The sequence below is a fragment of the Ochotona princeps genome, chromosome 29 (assembly GCF_030435755.1).
Source record: "Ochotona princeps isolate mOchPri1 chromosome 29, mOchPri1.hap1, whole genome shotgun sequence".
Taxonomy (NCBI): Eukaryota; Metazoa; Chordata; class Mammalia; order Lagomorpha; family Ochotonidae; genus Ochotona; species Ochotona princeps.
The window spans coordinates 13,397,912-13,418,544 of record NC_080860.1 but is presented as its reverse complement, the minus strand read 5'-3'; the positions used below and the strand labels follow the sequence as shown (position 1 = coordinate 13,418,544).

Below are 20,633 nucleotides of genomic sequence, written 5' to 3'. Positions count from 1 at the left end.
TCTGCAGCCCCAGGCTGCTGGTCTGAGAGTTCATTTGGAAAAAAACAAAGCTCAGAAGCCACACGAAATTGGGGAATCTTTCAATGGCATGGAGCAATGAATATCCTTCAGCCTGGCAAAAATGATAAACTATTGTATCAGTGACAGCAACAACAGTAGGTTAATACCAGCATAACTCGAAATCCAGGCATACATAAGAGAAACAAACCAACCACAAACTCCTAGGGCCAGATTCTGTTCTGACTTTTTTCATGGAGTGTAATTTTCCCCTAACTCTAGTTAAGGGAATCTTAACTATTAGCAGTGTCACATGTCTGAATTGCCACCCCCCCACCACCCATGACTCTTTCTGAAAGCTGTTCTAGTTAAAACACAAAGCTAATTATTAGATGGGATGGGCAGCGCCTTCGCCTCAAAGCCTTTTCAGTGCTGTACCATTCAACTACAGCATAAACCACATGTTCACCCAACATGAGGACGTGGATAGGTTCTCCATTTATGTAGCAGGGCGTCTTCCAAATGAAGCTATGCCTTTGAGATGAAGACAGAGTAGGCTAACGCAGAGAAGCCAGGCCCTGGGAGGGAGACAAGGACAATACAGGGATCACGGGAAACTTGCAGCTGCTGCATCACTGAACTATAAAAAGAGACAGCCATTGTTTTATGGCCTCATGGTTTTTATTTTGTTACTGTTGTTGTTTATTTGTTGGTCTATTTCCAGGGTTGAGGGCCTAGGTAGTAGGGGAAACTGTCATATCTTAGTCGCGTCATATCACGTGTGTCAGATACTCACTCCTTTAACCCGCCCTGACTACCTTGGGACCCATTTCACATATGGGAAAAGTAAGACTCAGAGAAGACAGGGAATACCAGCTGCAAGAGCTGGAGCCCAGGTTTAAATCCAGCTCTGCAGTCCACCTCCCACTCAACTTTCCCTTCTAATAGAACATAGGTTGGCAGCCCCCAGGATGTGAGTCAAATCCAGTCTTCAATCTCTCTTTCTGTATAAGAATACTGTAAGCACATTTCCATTGGAAACATAACCACCCCCATTCATTTCACATCCAGGGGAGCTTTCACACTACACCAGCAGAGATGAGAACTGGTGCCAGATGGTACGGGCCCATAATGTCTAGAATATTCACTATCTGGCCCTGTTAGAGAAAGCACTAGCTGGTTCTGGGAAGAGAGTTTCCCATTTTGTATCAGGGCCCACCCTCAGCATGCTCTCCCCAGAATAAGTGAAAAGCATCTTATTTCCTTTCCCTTTATTTACTGAGACAAGACATCAGGCTTCTTTCTTTTGCTCTTCTTCGCTTCCCCTAGGCAATTAGCTCATCAAGGCAGGAGCCTGAAGGGTTCCCCCTGAGTGTTTGTTGTTAGTCGCTCTCCAGCACGAGGCTTTGTCTCCAAGCCACAGTCAGACTTTAATAAAGCATCGGCCACGTCATCTCCCACCCAAAGCAAACAGGAAGCCTAGCTGGGTGGATGTCAGCTGCGGACAGCTGCAAATTGCCTCCACAAGGACAGATGTAGCTTGTATTCTTCCCCCCACACCCCGCCCCCCACCGCTCTTTCTTTTCTCATTTGAAAATTTTGCGCGGGGCGGGAGGGAAGATGAGAATGCTGTTAGGGAAATGAATGTGTTGATTCTAATTATCCAAGCAGGCGGCAGAGGTGACATGCGGCACAATGGGCTCCGAGTCATTTACCTGGAATGCAGCCAAGGCAAGGCAAGGGGACAGGGCGGAATTCCAATGAGGCTGACGCTCTGGACACAGAGCACACAGGAGAAGGCCTCATTGAGCCCACCACCACGCAGGCTGGGTGCAGAGCAGCATTGGGAGATGTGAATCCCAGAATTTTCACACTGGAAATGGCCCAACCACTGTCCTGGAAGAACACAGCACACTTACTCTTCAGGGTTCTCTGGCTTTGGTTTCACTTTTGTCAGGATGATGATGATGATAATAATGATGATGATGATGGTAGTCATGGAATTGATGATAATAATAGAGAAATGGTGATGATGATGATGGTGATAGGAGTGACGATAATTATGGAGGTGGTAATTATGATGATGCTAATAGTGATGAGGAGGTGGTGGTAGCAGCAGTGAGGATGATATGATAATGGATTTACTTTGTGCCAGGCTCTGTAGCCAATCTTTTAAACCAATCGTTTCACGCACTGAATGCACTGAAGAAATGTGAGCCACCACCGCCCCCCCCCCATTTCACAAGACAGTGGACAGAAAAGACAAATGCCATTACGCAGTAGGGATATGCACCCAGCTGTCCCAACACCCTAGTTCTGGGCTTCTCCAGCTCTTTCTTCTCTCAAGTTACATTTTTATGTGTGCTCTAAGCTCAGCAATGTGCCAGGGTGAAGGCAAGCATTTGTTTTGGTTAAGGGCCAGACAGTAAATATTTTAGATTTTATGCGTCAAATGGTCTCTCTGTCACAGACATTCATCTCTGCCACTGTAGCAGGAAAGCAGCCATAGACAACATAGGAATGTCTGCAACCGTGTTCCAGGAAGCCTTTCTTTGCAAAAAGAGGAGGTCCGCCAGACCTCATTGTGTATAAAGCTGCCTCGGAGGGACAGGGTAGGAGACTCATGGGTAGGGTCTGGTGATGTGTTCTACCTCTCTTTACTGCAGATTTGTATCAGCTATGTATTTAAAAGAAGGTTTGGCTACTCAACAAACAGAGGCAGGCACAGCACATTAAGCTGCCACTTGAGGTGCCCCCACCTTTCATCAGGAGTGCCTGGCAGCACTCTGGGATGTGTGCCTGCGATGGGAGCATCAGTTGTTAATTCAAGTACTTGAGCCCCTGCCATGCACATGCGAGACCCAGAAGGAGTTCTTGGCTCCTGGCTTTGACCTGGCTCCTGTAGTGGGCAACTGGGAGCGTGAGTGAGTGGGTGATTTCTTATACTATCTCTCTCTCCCTCTCTCTCTCTCACACATGTACCTTTCAAATAGGTAAGTTCTTTTAAAAAAAAAAATTAAAAGGAGCAGTTATCTCTAGAGAACTTTTTCTAAGTCTTAGGTTAGTGCAGCCAGAGGATTCTCACTGGATGGGGCCCGAGCATAACCAGAGAACTCCCAGCAAGGGTCTACACACACAGACGTGACTCCAGCAGAGAGAACCTGGGGAAAGGGGATCACTTTCCTGGAGTTCATTCCCCCGCTTATGGCACAAATCTCCTTTCCTCTTTTCTCAGTGAATGCGGCTAGGATGGAGCTGACCTGTTCCTGGATTCAGGGTTGAGCAGGTATCGCAGATATCCCAAGTCAGGCCAATGGGAAGCAATGAGATCCCATTTCTGGACCTGTGTTGGTGCTGTTGAGATGAGGGGTCTATGCTCACTGAGGCTAGCTGATGGGTTATTTATCAGCCTTTAGTCTGTTGTCACTAGGATGGGAAGTGATATCCAAGAATGATAAAAAAAATACCCAGGAGTTGGGAAGAGGAGGATCCAGTCGGGTAAGTGGGATGGTAACTATTTTGTAAAGTGGATTAAGCCACAGACTGTCACTCCAACAACTGAGATGAGTGCTAGTTTGAGTCTCAGCTATTCCATTCTGAACCAGTGCCATATTAAGAAACCTGGGAAAGCAATATAATACAGTGGTCAGGTCACTTCCTATCTAGCTGCAGTTCCAGGATCTGGCTTTGGCGTGGCCCAGTCCTGGCCACTGTAGTCATTAGGAGTGAACGGGTAGATGGAAGATCTCTCTCACTCTCTCTGCTGTTCAAACAGAATGAAACTTTAAAATTTTTAAAGGCACCGTGTGAGATGCCTGTATCCCATATCAGAATCCTTGGGTTCAAATCCAGGCTTGTTCTCCCAAGTCTGGCTTTGCAGTCATGCACACCCTGGGAGGTAACAGGTTCCAAGAGTTGGGTCCCTGCCACCCGTGTGTGAGACCTAAATTGAGCTCCATGCCCCTGCTTCCAGCTGGGGTGGGTTACAGGGATTTGAGAGGTGAAGCGATGACCAGGAGATCGCAGCCAGTCACTCTGCCTTACAACTGACTAAATACATTTAAAGGTGTTGAATTATACCAACAATCATGCCTTGTCTGGTGAAGATTAACCTTCTTAGGCCTCTCTGAGATGCAATTAAGGGAAGCATAATCTCATCTAAACAACTCGAATTGGATTTATTTGAATAATTTAATGTACTCTTGCGGCATTCAATCAATATCGTACACGAATATACACACCCTTCCTTTCTCTTCTAAGTAATTAACATGGTGGAGTTAAGTTACTCTAATTTCCAGTGAGTCGGAAGTGACAAAAGTTCAATTGATGGTGTCTCAGGGGACAAGATCGGTATCTGCTCCTCTGTTTGGTGTCTCAAGACTTGGTGTCATTATTTGTAATTGGTATTAGCAACTTTAAATTCTGATTAATTACCGGAGAGCCTGTCTTGGATGCAGACGCTGGGCTACAAGTCGGGGAGTAATAGACCCAATTACTCCTAGGTAGGCTTTTGGTAATAGATTTTTATTATCAAGATATCTCATCTGTGAGGCAGACAGAGAAGTGCTTTTATTAGGTGGAACTGCCTCTCGAATTGAGAGGAATTTGGTGTTGATGAAGACAATGGGAAGAAAAACCTGAGCTTGGGGTGGGGGGCTTGTGGCCCTGGGTCTATGTTCCTTTGGGACCAGGCTTCTGTTGGAGAGAAAGCCTTTGGGAATGAGAAAAGAGGAGGCTGAGGGTGCCTGGAAGGAGGAAATGGAAGAAACAACCACATTCTACCACTCTGTCCCCACTGGTTCTCCAAGGGTGATAAGTACAGCAGCCTGTGAACACTCAGGAGCGCTCGCTCCTTCCCTGCTAGAACTGGAAAAGGTATGATTTACATCTGGCTTGGGGCCCCAGAGGCCCTCTGTAGGAAATGCCTTCTTAAATACTGCGGGTTCCCAGCCAACATCATTCATCATTGTGTGCTCAAGTTCACAGATGTGTGCAGGGGGAACTTTTGAAAACAAGCCATTTAAGACTGCATTGGGATGGGGAGGGTCGGGGGAGGGGAGCAAGTGGTAGAAGGGAGTTGGGTTCTGACCACAGAGGCCGGGCAGCCAAGAAACTAATTAAAGCAAATGAAAGAGCCAAACAGCATCTGGACTGGGGCTTCCTGGGGGCTCTTACCAGATATTGCCAGACTCTTAGAAAACAGGAGAAACGTGGCCAGGAGGAAAGATGAAAGAGCTAGTGACCATCAGAGATGGTTCCATGACAGGCAGCAGAGCCAGGAACATGAAACGAATGTTGTGGTACTTTGCCAGAAGGCATCCAGCAAGATAAGCTGAGGGGTGACAGCTGCAAGGCTGGGAGCCTGTTGAGCAGAGACTCCAGAAAGAGGAGACCAAGGGCCCTTAGCCCAGCATGCGTGATGCCCCCAGTGAGTCCCTGGAGCTGTTTTCATGCTCTGCTTAACGAAAGGTGAACATCTCTGCTCTGTCTACTCAGCTAACCTAGGACAGACAGGGCTCCTTATCAATCCCCCCCATTTCAATAGTGCTTTGACCAAGGTGTCCTGTCAACTTTCCTTGAATTCCCTACTTACACACATACGTCTGAATTGTGCTTGAACTATTATTTTGCTGAGTGTTTAAAAACTGGAACCCACAAGAGCACTGCCCCACCCCCTCGTTTCTTTTCAGTCACTCTCCCCCCCAGGACTCACAAAATAACTTGCAGTCCTTTATTTTAATTCAAGAGGCAGAGGTAGAGATTAAGGCAAGGTTAGGGAAGGGATGAGATAAGGAGGAAGTGGGGGGGGGGAGAGAGAGAGAGAGAGAGAGAGAGAGAGAGAGAATCTCTCCCACTGATTCACTCCCCACGTGCCTGAAACGGCTTCAGAAGGGCCAGGCCTGACCAAAGATTGCAGTCAACTCAATCCAGGTTTCCCCCGTAAGTGGCAGGACCTCAGGCACTAGGGCCATCACCTGCATCTTCCCACGGTCCCAGCAGATGACACTGTATCAACCTTCTGCACGAAGAAAAAGATCTTGCTCAACACTAGGGATTTAGGATTGGGCAGAAACCTTGCTTTAAAATAAACGAACAATCAGTAGTTGATGCAATTTGGCTGAAGAGCCCTCTGACTCCAAACTCGTGCTCCTTGCTTTCTGCCAAGAGCCTTCCAACCAGGGCACGGGGACTCTATCTCAAGGAGACTCCAAGCCACAAGTGCTCATCCTGACCTCAAAGAGAGCTGGCTGTTAAACCGTCAGCACTTTTGTGAGCCAGTTATTAAGCGGTTACTATTAAAATTATTAAAATTTGAATGATGTAGGGGCAGACACTTGATACCATGGTGAAGATGCCATTTCAGACATTCACATTCCATAATGGGGCTCCTGAGTTCGAGTCCCGGCACTGCTCCCAACTCTAGCTTCCTGCTGATGCACATCCTGGGAAACAGCAGGTGATGGCTGCAGTAGCTGGGTCCTTGCCACTCCTATAGGAGACCTGCACTGAATTCCTGAACCCTGACTTTGGCCTGGTCCAGACTGAGCTGTCTCAGGCATTTGGGGTAGTTAATCAGCAGATGGGGATTCTCTTTCTCTGTCTATATCTGTATCTCTTCCTGCCTCTCAGCTGATAAAATAAATTTTAAAAAATCAGAATATATAAACTGTCAGGTAAGTGATTTGAAAGAAAAAGGTAGTGCATTCTCAAAATCACATCACGTCTATTTTACTAGCTTGCACTATGACGTCTGGTTTTGGAGGTGCTTGTGTCTGACATGTGCTGAAAGTGACAGAATCATATGCTGCTGGGCATGGCTTCCCAATTTTGCATTGAGTGGTATCTTGTTATGAGCTTCATTCAGCTGGACCCCAGTGGGAGCACAGACCTGAGAGACTGGTCAATGCTGCAAGCCGGGAGGCCACTTGGCCCTGAGAGCCAGTTCTTGGGCATTTTCCAGCACACCACTGCCCCTCACTCTCTTCATGATGGTCACTTCTCTGTGATGGTGGTGGGAGGCTTTCTCCTTCCAGGGACATTGACCAGTACACAAGATGGATAGAGGGTTTCATAGCTGGCTTGTCTGCTTTGGACCTCACACTCCTTCCATTTCTTCCCCACCCCCACCCCACCAAAGGTGGAAAATATACCCCAAAGCAACACCCAATGACTAATTCATGGGGCCATATATAATTGATGCTGGATTTAACAGAAGTAGAGCCGTAAGTGGTTGTCTATTAACTATTTATGTTCTTGCCTGGGCAGCTGACAAGCCAAGCTCAGTGAGGAGATCACACCCGTGTGCCCATGTTTTATTTAAACATTATTAAAAGTACACAGTCTGCAGCGAGGCTTTCAATTCCACTCGGAATTAGATTCTGCTGTGAAGCCGCCACAGGGGTTCGGCAAGGTCAACGCTTGGTTCTGCTGGAACTGCTACTGTCTTTTTTCTTCCGCTATGGAAGGTTGGGCCTCCTCCTCCTTCCGTTCCTGATGTGCTGCCTCCACCCACTCCAGCTGTCTGGTATCGTGGGATACAACCTATCAACTCCCCAGCCTTGCTTCAATCATTTGCAAAGTGGGGGAGTAGAAGGTGGCTCCTGAGAGGCGATGGGGGAGGGCAAGGATTCAGTGAGACCCAGGGTTAACAGGTGATGGGTTTTGCCTCCCAGGAGATGTTATGTAGTGTCTGGAGACATTATGAATCGTGATGACTGGGACAGGAATGTTGTGTGCACCTGGGAGGTAGAGCCAGAGATATTTCCATGGGACAGATCCCTAACCTGATTCAAAATATCAGTAATGCCAAGGTTGAGAAACTCTAGGCTACAGAATCAAAAGCACTTTCATTTTAGGATTGATTTTATGAATGTAGTTGAATGCCTAGATAGTACCTTGTGATTTCACTCCTCTGTGAATGGCAAAAATGTGGCTCTGGGGATAGGCATCTGACACGGTAGTGAAGAGGCCACTGGAGACTCGCATCTCCCATTTCAGCATGCCTGGGTTCAAGTCCCTGCTCTGCCTTCCATCCAGTTTCCTGATAGAATGAACCCTGAAAGACAGCAGGTGGTGGCACAAATACTTGGTTCCATGCAGTCACATGGGAAACGTGGATTGGGCTCCTGACCCAGCCCTGGCTGTTACATTTGGGGAATAAGCCAGCAGTTGGGGACTGACTCTTTCTCTCTCTCTCTCTCTCTCTCTCTCTCTCATAGATAAAACATCTGACTGGATTTCAAATGGAAGTTGACGGCAGAATGGTGGAAACCGGAAGAATATGAACCTTGGAAGACCCATTCAGGCCATAGCAGGAGGAAATAGTGAACATGATCATATAATGGATGCCTCAAAGCTGTTGATATTTTCTTCACCATTTCAGACATTTCTCTAATACACTTCTGCACATTGGCTGTGTATGTTTCGGCTCCCTCCCCATAAAACCATGACTTTACAGCATTGCCTTCTTTCAAGGGTTTGGGAAGAAAAACATTTTTTCCCTCTTCACACGTTGATCAATATTTGTTTTAAGGTATTGTTGAAGGTTTAAGTTTAGCAAATTCATTTCAGGTAAAGTTGTGACAAAAAACCAGACTGGTTGAGCTATGGTGATAGTGTGTTTCCTATAGCCATAAAAATTTTTGACCACCCTATTTGATTTGAGTATAATCAACATATATTGATCAATTTCCTAAAATCCAAATGATGCCCCCTTGATACACTGCCCCCACCAAACCTCCAGGTTGTACTAATCCCTTCCTCCTTTGCCCACATCATCCCACCTGACACCTCAGTTATTTAGGGACAAATTTGTTTTCCCTTCTAGATTGCAAGCAATTACAGAGGCAATATCCCTGCTCTGTTCATGTCTACCTCATGTAACATCAGTAAAATGCAAACACACATGTATTGGTCTGCAAGTTCCCATTTTTAAGCAATATTTTTAAGTGATGCTGGATTTTGCCTTATGCCTAGTCTTGAACTTGGAGCTGTGAGACCTAGCATCCGCTAAGACCCAAGCCCTCTCTTGGGGCCTCTCTGTCTAGGAAAGTAAAAAGACACAGCAGGATGACACACAGGTTGCTGAGAGGAGAGGGAGATGTAGGATCATGAAGACATCCTTAGCGTAATACGCGATCTGAATTGTAGAGGCTAAGAGGGAAGGCAGGGGAAGATACGCATGAGAACATTGGTGGTGGCTCACAGAACAACAGGGCATGGGTCCTCAATAGCTGCCTCCCCACTTCAGAAGAACATGCAAGATGCCAAGAGGCAGACAACCACAGGTGCATGAGTCTACAGAGGCTCTTGTAGATCATGGGGAAGACGTGGGGCTTGTTCTGCAGGCAAAGGGGAGCTGTGGAAGGTTCCTTAGCAGAGGAGTAATGCAGTTAGGTGTATTCCTTCTGAAAAGATTCTCCACAGCTGGCAGCAAGGGTGCAAGGAGAGTGAGAAGGCAAGTCAGAAGTGACTACTGCAGGCCAGAGGGGGTGTGGGTTAAATGAGCTGGCCCAGGACAGGTGAATTTAGAACTACCTAACTGGGGTGTGTGTTGTGGTGCAGCATTCCACTTCAGAGGCCCAATTCAAGACCTTGCTACTCTACCTCCAGTCCGCCTTTCTACCAATGCTCCAGGGAACACACTGGAAGATGACCCAAGTAGTTGGCTCTCTGCCACCCAAATGGGAGACAAGATAAAGCTCTTGGTTTCTAGACTGTGGCCATTTGAAAAGTGAACCAGCAGATTAAAAAAAAAAAACTATCAATCAAGCAATCTTTCTTTTTCTCTCCCCCTCTCTGCCTCCTACTCCCTCTCCCCTCTCTTTTACACTCTTTCAAATAAATATTTTTGGAAAACAATTAAAATTACCTAAATGCAGATACATACAGAACCAGGCCCTACCATTAGGCTGTTTGAACAAGGACAGAGGGAACCTATGATTTCCAGCTTGGGTCACTGGGCAGATGCACTAACAGGGAGCAAAAGCACCTGCCAAGTTTTCTAAGAGCTGAGAAACTTGTGATAAGGATGCTCAGCCCCATGGAAAGCTGAAACCAGAATCAAATCAAGGTGATGGAGGAGAAGCCAAAACAGGCGCAGTCTCTGAAACAGGTGCATCAGGCTGCAAGAACTTCCTGCCTTCCCTAAACGCCTTCCTTGGATACACCATCCTAGGACCAGTGTGGGGGGAGTTGCCTAGTCTCTGTAACTATTGAAAAACAATGAGATATAAATCCATGGATGAGCCATCTCGTCACACCAATGACAAAGGGACTTGAATGATTTAGAGCCAGAATATTCTTTCCTCCGTAATGGCTCCTGGAGTCACCAGGAATAGTACATTTACTAAAATTAATGGCAAACCCTCATTTTTCTTTTTTTCTGGGAAGAGAAGTTCCATCGGTGGGGTAATTGATCCTGATCTGGATGTGCCAGTGAGCAAGCTGGAGGTATAAATCATTCACATGCAACAACTTGCAGCCTTTTAAACCAACACCAACAGTGACGGATGGTACAGGCTGGCGACAGGCGGAAAGCAAAGCAGACAGGAGATCCATCAACATCCTTCTTGCATCTCGCCAGAGCCCAGAATGCTGGCTTCTTTTTTTTTTTTTATCTCCCACAATGGAGCGATTTTTCAGCAAGTTTGGGTTAAAAGGGCAGCAGGGTGTCATTGAGAGAGAGCTTTACCACTGGGCACATGTGGGCACTGCCCCCAGCTCTGCCCTCGCCAAGCGGCAGCTCTGCTCCTCCACATGGTCCACCAGCTGAGTTTGAGGTTGAGGGGTTGGCATTGTGCCATTCCATAACAGAATGTCCATTTGAACCCTGGCTGCTCTGCTTCTGATGCACGTTCCTGTTAATGCACCTGGGAAGGTAGTGGATCGTGGCCTGGGTGCTTAGACACTTCCCTTCACCCAACTATCTGGATTTGTGGTGGTGATAGTGGACATAAGAGAGAGATTTGAGGTCAGCTGTCTTCGAAAGAATTCCTCAAATTACAGGGCACAGTGCTTTGTCTTGTCTGTAGAAGCTCTGAGTTCTCATTCAGGAGGAAACCCCAGGTGTGTAAGAGACACATGACCATGACCTCAGTTGTACATCCTTGATTTGACTGAAGAATTCAATCAGGTCTCCTACTGGGCTCATAGGAATTCGGACACCTGACCCTTTACCACAGCACGTCAGGGCCTGGGCTAGGGCATGTAGCAGGGACTTGTACCCAGTATCTCTGATAAGGGACATAGAGACCCCACCTAGTGTCTTAGCTGCTGGAGGACACACCTGCCCTGCTGGATGACACCAAAGCAGCAGCCCCAGACCCCCCACCCCGAGAACACTCCCTCCTCTCCTGGGGTGAGCTGAGTTCCTGACCACCTGGGGATCTAGCAATATGACTTGATTTGAATGAAGATAAGGCAAGGATCTCAAGATGAATTTAGGGTGGGCCTGACATGTCATTAACAGCTGTGTTTATAAGACAAAGGCAACGAGATGCCTTCCCCATGCCCTAATCCCACATAGAGTCACAGATTACAAAATTTAGAGACTATGGGATGCTTGGCCTCATGGGAAGAAGTGGAAAGGGTACTATGGAGCTATCAGATGCTCTGTGATTCCTGCAAGAATCAATCACTCAATCTCTCTGTACCTCAGAGAGAGAGAGAGAGAGAGAGAAAGAGAAAGAGAGAGAGAGAGAGAGAGAGAAAGGTGAAGGTCATACAAAAAATGCAAGCAGAAACTGAAGCGGTTACCATGAGCCAAAGAGTTCCTACAGCCATGAGAAGCTAGAGGAAGAGGCGAGAGATCAATCCTCTCTGAGCCTGTGGAGGGAGCCTGGCCCTGTTGATGTTTTGTTTCACCCTCCTGGCCTCACTATTGGAGGACAGACAGAAACATGTCCGTTTATGCCCCCTAGTTTGTGGTCATTCGTGGTGTCACCCATAGGAAATGGACATATCTCCCAAACATGACCTCAGCAGTGGTAAAGAGGAAAGTTCAGTCCTGATGAACCAGTCCGGCACAGACAGACTGATGCAGGCCAGAGCTCAGCATGCACGAAAGCCGTGCTGTATTGCTTTTTTTTTTGATTTATAGATAGAGGCTGAATTATGACTTTTGTCAATATTTCAGGGCCTTTAAATATCTGAATATGCCCCCAGACATGGAGATGGGAAGAGGAGAGTAAGAAAAGGGGGCAACGCGAGGAAAACGCCAGAGCAAACGAGAGTGAGAGAGAGACAGGAAGAAAACCACTGTTATAGCTGGCGAGTATGCCCAGGTGTCTGGCCCGTTAAAGAAGACATCAAAGGAGAAGGGTTTGGGATCTTCCCTTCTCCCAGCAGGAGAAAAACCAGCTGCATGAGAAGCAGGGCTAGTTAATGAGTTTATCCTGTCAGTTGGAGGGAAGAGCCATGCTCCCTCTCTCCTCTTTCTCAAGGCCATGGGGGTGGAGGAACTGCCAATCAGGGCAACTGGATCTTGTGTGGAAACTTCTGACTGTGGGCTGCCTCGCCTGCTCCCCCATCCCTGACACACACACACACACACACACACACAGAAGAGCCAGGCAGCTGGCCTGTCACCCACAGACGTGGTGGGGATAATTCTGTGTATAGAGATCAGTACCACGCCAAAGGGTACTTCACAAAGCTCATGGAAAATGGAACGAAAAGTTAAGTTCATGGGGCAGACATTTGGTGCAGTGGCTGAGACACCTTGTAGGAATCCTATATGCAATAGTGGAGTGCCCAGTTCCCACTAACGCAAACCTTGGGAGGAAGCAAGTGATGGCTGGAGAACCTGGGTTCCTGCTGTTAGTTATTTTACGCACTTAAAGTTCTTAGAGTTCTTACTTTATTACGTGCAGCTAATTCGCTCAGCCTAGTTCTTTTATTGTGAGCTGAAAACACCAGAGGTACTTTTAGGAAGCTTATTCTAGCAGGACAGGAGCAGGACTGGGGTGGTAGGAGGGTGATGAGAAAAGGGGAAGAAAGGGGGAAGGAGAAGAAAGAGCAGGTGGGGGCTCTTTAATGCCACTCACAAAGGGGGGTGGGCAGGGATTGGGAGGGTTTGAGGGCAAGCCCCAGGGGATTGGTTCCTGAGACTATCACAGGTTATTACCTAAAAATGATTGGTAAGTGGGTGGAGTTGGGGAAGGGGCTGGGAGATTGGGGGGTGAGATTCTCAGGTGAAATGCTGGGTTACATCTGATTGGTGAGCTGTGAGGAAGAGGAAATGGTGCTGGGTCCAGGGTGAAAGATTTGAATAACTCCTTACCCATATAGGAGACCCCACTCACCCTTTAGCTTTGGTTTTTGTTTTGTTTTGTTTTATTTTATTTTGTTTTCTTTTCTTTTTAAATTGTAAAGTCAGATATATAGAGAGCAAGAGAGACAGAGAGAAAGATCTTCTGTCCTTTGATTCACTCCCCAGGTGGCCGCAATGGTCAGAGTTGTACCAATCCCAAGCCAGGAACCTGGAGCCTCTTCTGGGTTTCCCATGCAGGTGCAGGGTCCCAAAGCTTTGGGCCATCCTCCACTGCTTTCCCAGGCCACAAGCAGGGAGCTGGATGGGAAGTGGGGCTGCCAGAACTATAACCAGTGCCAATATGGGATCCCAGTGTGTGCAAGGTGAGGACTTTAGCCATTAGGCTAGTGCGCCGTCGCCATCCCCACTTTAATTTGGTTCAACTCTGGTTGTTGACATCATTTGGAGACCTAACCCAAAAATGTAAGCTCCTTTACTGTTGGGCTGTGTGTCTATCTCTCTCTGCCTTTCAAACAGGTAAAACTAATAATAATAATAATAATAATAATAATAATAATAATAATATCATCTAAGTTTGTTTTGGTACAAAATTTTGAAATCCATGCAAAGGATCTTTAAAGTGTAAATGGAAATAAAAAAACTATGCAAGAATTTTAAAATCAAAATAAACATTTTAATTTCATTTTTCATTAACTTTTTGAAGGGCCCTGCTTTTGTAGCATGAAGATGAGTTGATGAGGTCAGAGCACCAGAGTGGATAGGACAAAAAGGACAGAATGGCAATTCAGAGCCCTTTGCACCAAGCTTTGGCAAGTGCTGGTGTGTCAAAGGTCTGGGGGCTGTGGGCAAACAGCACGCTCCCCATCTAAACTCAGGATTACAAATTCAAAACACTGTAGCATTAGGGATGTTTGGCCCCATGAGGAAAAAATGGAGAGGGGACTACAGAACTATCAGATGCTCTGAGGTTCCCACCAAAAACCATCTGAAGACAGCACATGGAGCAGCCAAATCAGGAGGAAAATTTTGCAACGTTCCCTGAACCCCATCACGGCAAAGTATGACTTAATAGCAAAAAAGCCAAAAGCTTGGTTGAGTTCAAAATTCTCACCCACAGGTGGACCTTGGGCCAACGAGGGCGCCACACTGAGCCTCTATTTGGCTGGCTGATTGCTGTGCCTCAGTCTCCTTGGTGATAGCATCTACCTAACAGTTCTGATAGGGGGGCTCAATGTATCATCCAGAACCCGGCACCTAATGTGTTTATATTACACGATGGCTGCTGTCTTTACCATTCTCACCTATTGTCTTTGTGGTGGCAACTAATGACCCAGGGAAGCTCGACCTGAGACCGAGGACCTCACATCTTGAGAGCCTGCATGACGACACTTATGATTCTGACTTCCCAGGGTTTTTCCCAGAAGATTCTGTGATATGATGGCTGGTTAGGGACCCAGTGAAAGAAAGCCATTTCACAAATTCCACACCACCTCTTTCATGCAGTAGGCTGCCCTGTCTTTGGAAGTGGCATGTCAGAGACAAGCAAAAAAACAAGCAAAGTCTGGGATCCCGGATGCACGTGGTTGGTAGCCATCCAGCAGCTATGCGTGCCATTGGTCCACTCCAGGCCTGCCCCCAGTATTTGGAGCCAATGCCAGTGTCGTCCACAGCCCCTCCCCATTCAGGTATCTCCTTGCTGCCTGTCCAACACAGGCCCAAGCATCCAGGCTGGTGCATTCAGAAGTCCTGCCTTGGAAGGGCTGAAGGATTGCCTTGGGCCAGCCCAGAGCCAGCACACCGGACTCACCAGCTCCATGCAGCGACGGCTGGCCTCCGCCTCCCGCTGCACCAGCTCTTCCATATCAACCTTCAACTCCTCCAGGCGCCTCTGGTAATACTGGTTGCTCTCCCGCTGCTGTGCCTCCGCTGCCACTGCTTGCGACAGTTCCTCACCCATCTTGATCAGGCTGTCACGGAGCCTGACCACCAGGACCTGAGAAAGCATGGGAAAGGAAGCCTACTAGTTTGAGAGGTAGTAGAAAACATCCTGATGCGTACTCTTGACTCCTGAGACAATCTGGGTTCAAATCCCACCTCTGCCTCTTTCCTGGCTTTGTGATCCTGAGACAGGTGACTTTGCTGAGAAAGTTGCCAGAATCTAATGCCAGCTCCCTACCTGGTGTGTGAAAAATGCTGGACAAGGGTTGGGAATTCTGAGTATTTATAATGGTCCCATTCCTTCCCCAGTGTGGGTTTTTGGCTTCCTGGCTTATAAAACATGGGCCATTGATCAGCTAGCAGGGGAAGAATCTGCAGGGATTTGATGAAACAAGAGAAAAGCACTACAGAAAACAAGCCCAGGGGCTGCCCTGTGGAATTCATTATCAGCCAACAAGACTGGAACCCACTGATCCTGGCGGACATCTGCTGCAGCGGTAACATAAGACAGGGTTCATGCAACAAAGACTCTAGGCACTCTGAACCCCACAGCCACAGACATAGGAAAACCCGGCTTCCAATCAGACACTAAGAGGTTGTCTCCAAGGAAAGCCGTTCAGAGGAACTTAACAGGAATTCTAAACATCAGCCAGAAGAGCATGAGAGGAACATTCCTCAAGCTGTATCCTGGAAGTACCCCATGCCCCCATCATCTCTTTACCACAAGGGCCTCCAATATTCCATACTAAATGCAGAAGGGGGGAGTGAGTTTTGGACTCTCCCAAGTTGACATCTGACTGCCTGCCTTCGTCTTTCCTTCTCTACTGTGGCTTGACTGTGCTGGGAGCGAATTAAAAATGACACGTGATGCAGCCCAACTGTGGCATAATCGTTTACAACCCAGCAGATCAAAGCCCCATGGTGATGCTCCGAGGTTGTCAGGCCTGCAGGGATTCCCCCAAGCAATTCCCAGAACAGGCTGAGGGTCACCAAGCAGAAGAGACTTTCTCTCTGTTCTTTGTCTATCTCAGCCTTCCTGGGGACCACAGGCCCCCACCCTGGGGAGATGCAAAGAGCATGTTTCAGAACGATGAAGGCAGGTTCCCTGTGGTCTAGACATGCTGTCACACTGCAGGGAAGCCAGCTGGTTTACAGAGACTTTGGAATCTGGGCCCACGGTGGGAGCAAGGTCAGGTGTCCGTCCACCATCCCTGACACCTCCTTGGCATGAGCCAGTCACCTGACCTCTTTTGGATCACGTTCTCATATCGGGTAGAGTGGTGGATGGAAAGAAATGTTGACAATAAGGGTGCCTTTTGAAAATGGCCATGGCTGTTGGTTTACAGCACTGAAGAAGTGAACACCTGCACTTCTACTTCATAGGCAATTTGAGCACAATCAGTGAACTTCAGTCTAAGCCCTCTAAGGATCATGCCAGTGTTCCAAGGTTCAGCATCAATGCCTCCTCCTGAAAATCCCCCCATATTCTCCAGTCTTAAAGTTTCTCTTCTTTCCAAAGCCTACGGCCCCCCTCTCCATAACATTGATCATTATATACCTGTATCACCCACAAAGCTCTAGATTTCCAAAAAAAGCAGATTCTGTGTCATGCATTTGTCTTCTGTGCCCCTAAAACAGGGCCTAGCACACAGTTCATGTGAAAGAAATCACTGTTCAACTGAGTGTTGGCTACCTAAGTGGGTCATGAGTAGATGGATGGCGATGGGTGGAATCAGATTGGTGAATAAGAGTGTGAGAAGATAAGGGGTGTGGAGTCTGAAAGAGACAAAGAATAGCTAAAAAGAAGTAAGGGGTAAGGAGGAAGAACAAATGGAAAGAGAATGTATGGGTGGGCCAATGGAAAGAGATGGACAGGTGGCTTTGGGTTAGCATGATACAAGAAAGAGGAAAGGAAGGAAGGATGGAGAGGGGAAATCAGGATGGAATATGCATAAGTAAGGTATATGCAAATATGAGTAAACAACTGGACGGTGATAAGATCCAAGTTCTCAATGCTCTTGGGCCAAATGGTACTTTCACATCACTACATACCTCAAATCTCTTGATCTGAACTTTCTGGAACTCTGTCTTGTTTTCCAGGTCACAGATAACGGCTTCCTGCCTGCTGACGATGGCTCTGTCCACAGTAGACTGCTCCAGGTACTCAATGCGCATCTGAGCCACTTGCAGCTGAGAGCATGGGATGGAGGTCTATTAGTCCCAGACAGAAACACTGGCAGACCGCATTGCCAGGACATAGTCACATTGCCTCTTCCCTGCCCAGGTGCTACTACATGTTGAAAGTCTTTACAGGCCACCACTCCCAGATCCCAATTTTTAAATTATTTATTTGAAAATCAATGTTACAGAGAGAGACAGAGGGAGAGTGAGACAGAAAGAGAGAAGGGCATAATGGTCAGCACTGGGCCAGGATGAAGCCAGCAGCCAAGATCTTCCTCTCCCATGTGGGTGGGTACAAATGCCCACAGACTTGAACCATTTTCACTACTTTTCCCAGGCCATTAACAGGGAGCTGATTCTTAAGTGGATCAGCCAAGGTGCAAATTGGCACTGACATGGAATGCCACTGTCACAGGTGGCAGCTTTACCTGCTATGTTACAATGCTGGAACCTCATACCAGAGCCTGCTCCTGGGCTGGGTCTTGTGTAGTGGGAGCAAATGCTTCCTCTGCCTTGGGAATTCAAAACAATCACCATTTCTCTTACTCTCTTCCTTGCTGTGTTGTAGAAGCATGGCTAGTCTGAGGGCATCCAGCTTCAGCATCAAGGCCCAGGCAGAGGTGGGTGTGGGAGCCAGGCACAAAACACAGCATCACCATCTTCCATTTGCATCAGCCTGGCTAACCTTCCACTTTGCAGTGCTGTCATCTGATAAGGGTGTCGATCCACATCCCAGCTGCTCCATTTCTGATCCAGATACCTGCTTGTGGCCTGGGAAGGCAGCAAAGGATAGCCCAAGTCTTTGGGTACCTGGCCCAGAAGAAGCTCCTGGCTCCTGGCTTCAGATTGGCTCAGCTCCAACCATTTGGGAAGTGAACCTGCAAATGGTAGTTCTCTCTCTCCTCTGACTGTAAATCTGCCTTTCAAATAATAAATAAATATTCTTTAAAAAAATGTTATGGATAGCAGCAACCCACTAGGTAGGGATGGGAAGCCAGAGAGGTTGAGAAGGGCCATGGCTTCATTGGAAGATTTCACAAAGTCACATGGCTCTCTTGCACGACCATCCCCTTCCTCTGGGAGTCATTTCTCAAAGGGGGAAAATGCGGCCCTAAATAGCCAATGGGGATCATCGCATAGGGCATCTCTGAATGCCAAACAGGTACATTAAGATACACAGAGGTATCTCTGGGTTGGGATTATTCCCAATTCAGCTCACTCACACGTGGATTTCAGCAAATGTTTCAGGAAAGCTCTGACAGTTTCCAAGAATCAAAGGGTAGCAACCCACACAGAACCCTTTCCTTTTTCCTGCCCACAGTGTGACAGCTCTGAGTACATACTTGCCCTTGCAGTGTGTGCTTCTCCTTCTTGGCTTCCTCCAGCTGCTGCTGCAGTTCTTGGATTTGTCCAATGTCAGAAGCAGACTAGTAGGACCAAAAAGAGACAACTTGACACCATGGGCTGTGCTGCGAGACTTCGCCTGACAACCCATCGTCCCCCACCTGCAGCTATCTGCATCTCTCAGAGCCTCTATGGTAATAGCTGTTTCCTGGAAGTGACTTCTCATCACACCTCTTCAGCTCAGTGTTGACACCAGTCACTTCAGGGAGATGAGTCCATGACTTTGGTCAACTAGCCATCCCATTATTATACTCCCTTATACAAATGCATTGGCCAGAGCACTGAGACCAAATTCTGAGGGAAAAGTGCTGTGCTGAGTGTCAGATACCTGGAATTCTAGACCTGGATGATGGCTTGGGTAAACCACAGAACTGCCCTGCATCTCAGCCTTCCCATTTGTTAAAAAAAAAAATGGGCTCATGCTCTGTGATCAACCCCTCAGCATGAGAGTTGTGCTACGATTACATAAGGAAGTGGAGAAGAATGGTTCTTAAGACGATAGAACCAAACACTGTTAAACTTGATTGTCTCTGAAGAGAGAATTCCAGAGTGTTCAAGTTTCCTTACTTTCTGTTCTGCACATGAGTTTAATCTTTACAATGGCAGGGGGATGCATGTACACCACTCTTGTGATTGAACAAATAAACTTCTATTTTCAGTGTGGGTCCCAACTGTAGACAGTGGGCCCAGGTTATTTTTGTGATTATTGATGATGCAGTTGATGGTTTTAGTGCTCCTGAATCCTTGTTGAACAGAAATCCCTCCTATCCTATTGCTGTTGAATACATTTGAAGTCTAGAAGGCATGTTCCCCTGGATCTCCAATGGAGGCGGGAGCTAAAAGGTGAGGAAGACACTCACTTCTGTTCCCAGTGTATAAACCAGAAACCGGAAGATTCCCCTCACATGCTTTAGTGCCACCCCCAAAGCTTCCATTGTACCCGAAGCTGCCACCAAGGCCTCTTGCTCATCTCCTGATTCCATCCATCCATTTCTCCTCACCTCTACTCTACCTGCGTGGAATAAGACATTGCACTAACCTTCCCCTGGATACCTGCAGCTTTTATGCATTTAACGGCTACTAACTGAGCACCTGCTCCATGCCAGTCACTCCTCTCAGCTGTGATACAGCCCTGGACAAGAGGCAGGAAAACCTTGCCACTGCCCAGTTGAGAGTCTTGGGCAACATGCTGGCTGGTTCTCTTCAATGTCGCTTGCCCCTAGTTAACTTTCCAATAATTCCCATCATCTATAAAATAACAACCAAACTCACCCTAGTTTCGAAGACCTGTTTTCTCAACCTGACCTCACTGTGCTCCCAGGCTGCATTCCCCTCACTGGCCTGTTTGTAGCCTTTCTTATGCATGCACAACCGTAGGCACATTAGCATATGTTCTGCTCTCCATCTGGAAGACTCTTCCCAATTCCCACTGTTCCTCTCTGAATAATCAACTCACACTCCTCATTCATCTGTCTATCTACTACTACTATTATCTCTTCAGGTAATCCTTCCTTGACTTCCAGTTAGCTCAGGATTCCAAAGCCATGTTCCTTTCTTGACTCTTAGCATAGTTTGCAAGTGTCCATTCTGTGATAGATTTTTCTGTGATAAATTTGTCTGGCCCATTTAAGCTGTGAACTGCATGAGTGAGGGGCAGAAATGTGCCTTTGCTCACTACAGTGCTCATGTGTAGCAAGTGCCCAGTAGATATTAGATGATCAGTGGATGGATGGATGGATGGATGCATGGATGGATGGATGAGTGGATAAGCAGGTGGATGGACAATGGGTGAATGGACACATAGATGGGTAGGCAGGCAAATGGTTGGGTGGGTAAGTGG

General features: G+C 47.3%; 1 protein-coding gene across 1 annotated transcript in view; it reads right to left on the bottom strand.

The window, feature by feature from the left end:
- MYO18B (myosin XVIIIB) overlaps window positions 1-20,633 on the bottom strand; it is a 206,512-nt gene that overhangs the window by 35,030 nt on the left and 150,849 nt on the right. Inside the window, 3 exon segments of the mRNA XM_058656733.1 lie at window positions 15,078-15,263; window positions 17,261-17,398; window positions 18,733-18,816. Coding sequence (XP_058512716.1) covers window positions 15,078-15,263; window positions 17,261-17,398; window positions 18,733-18,816 — 408 coding nt within the window.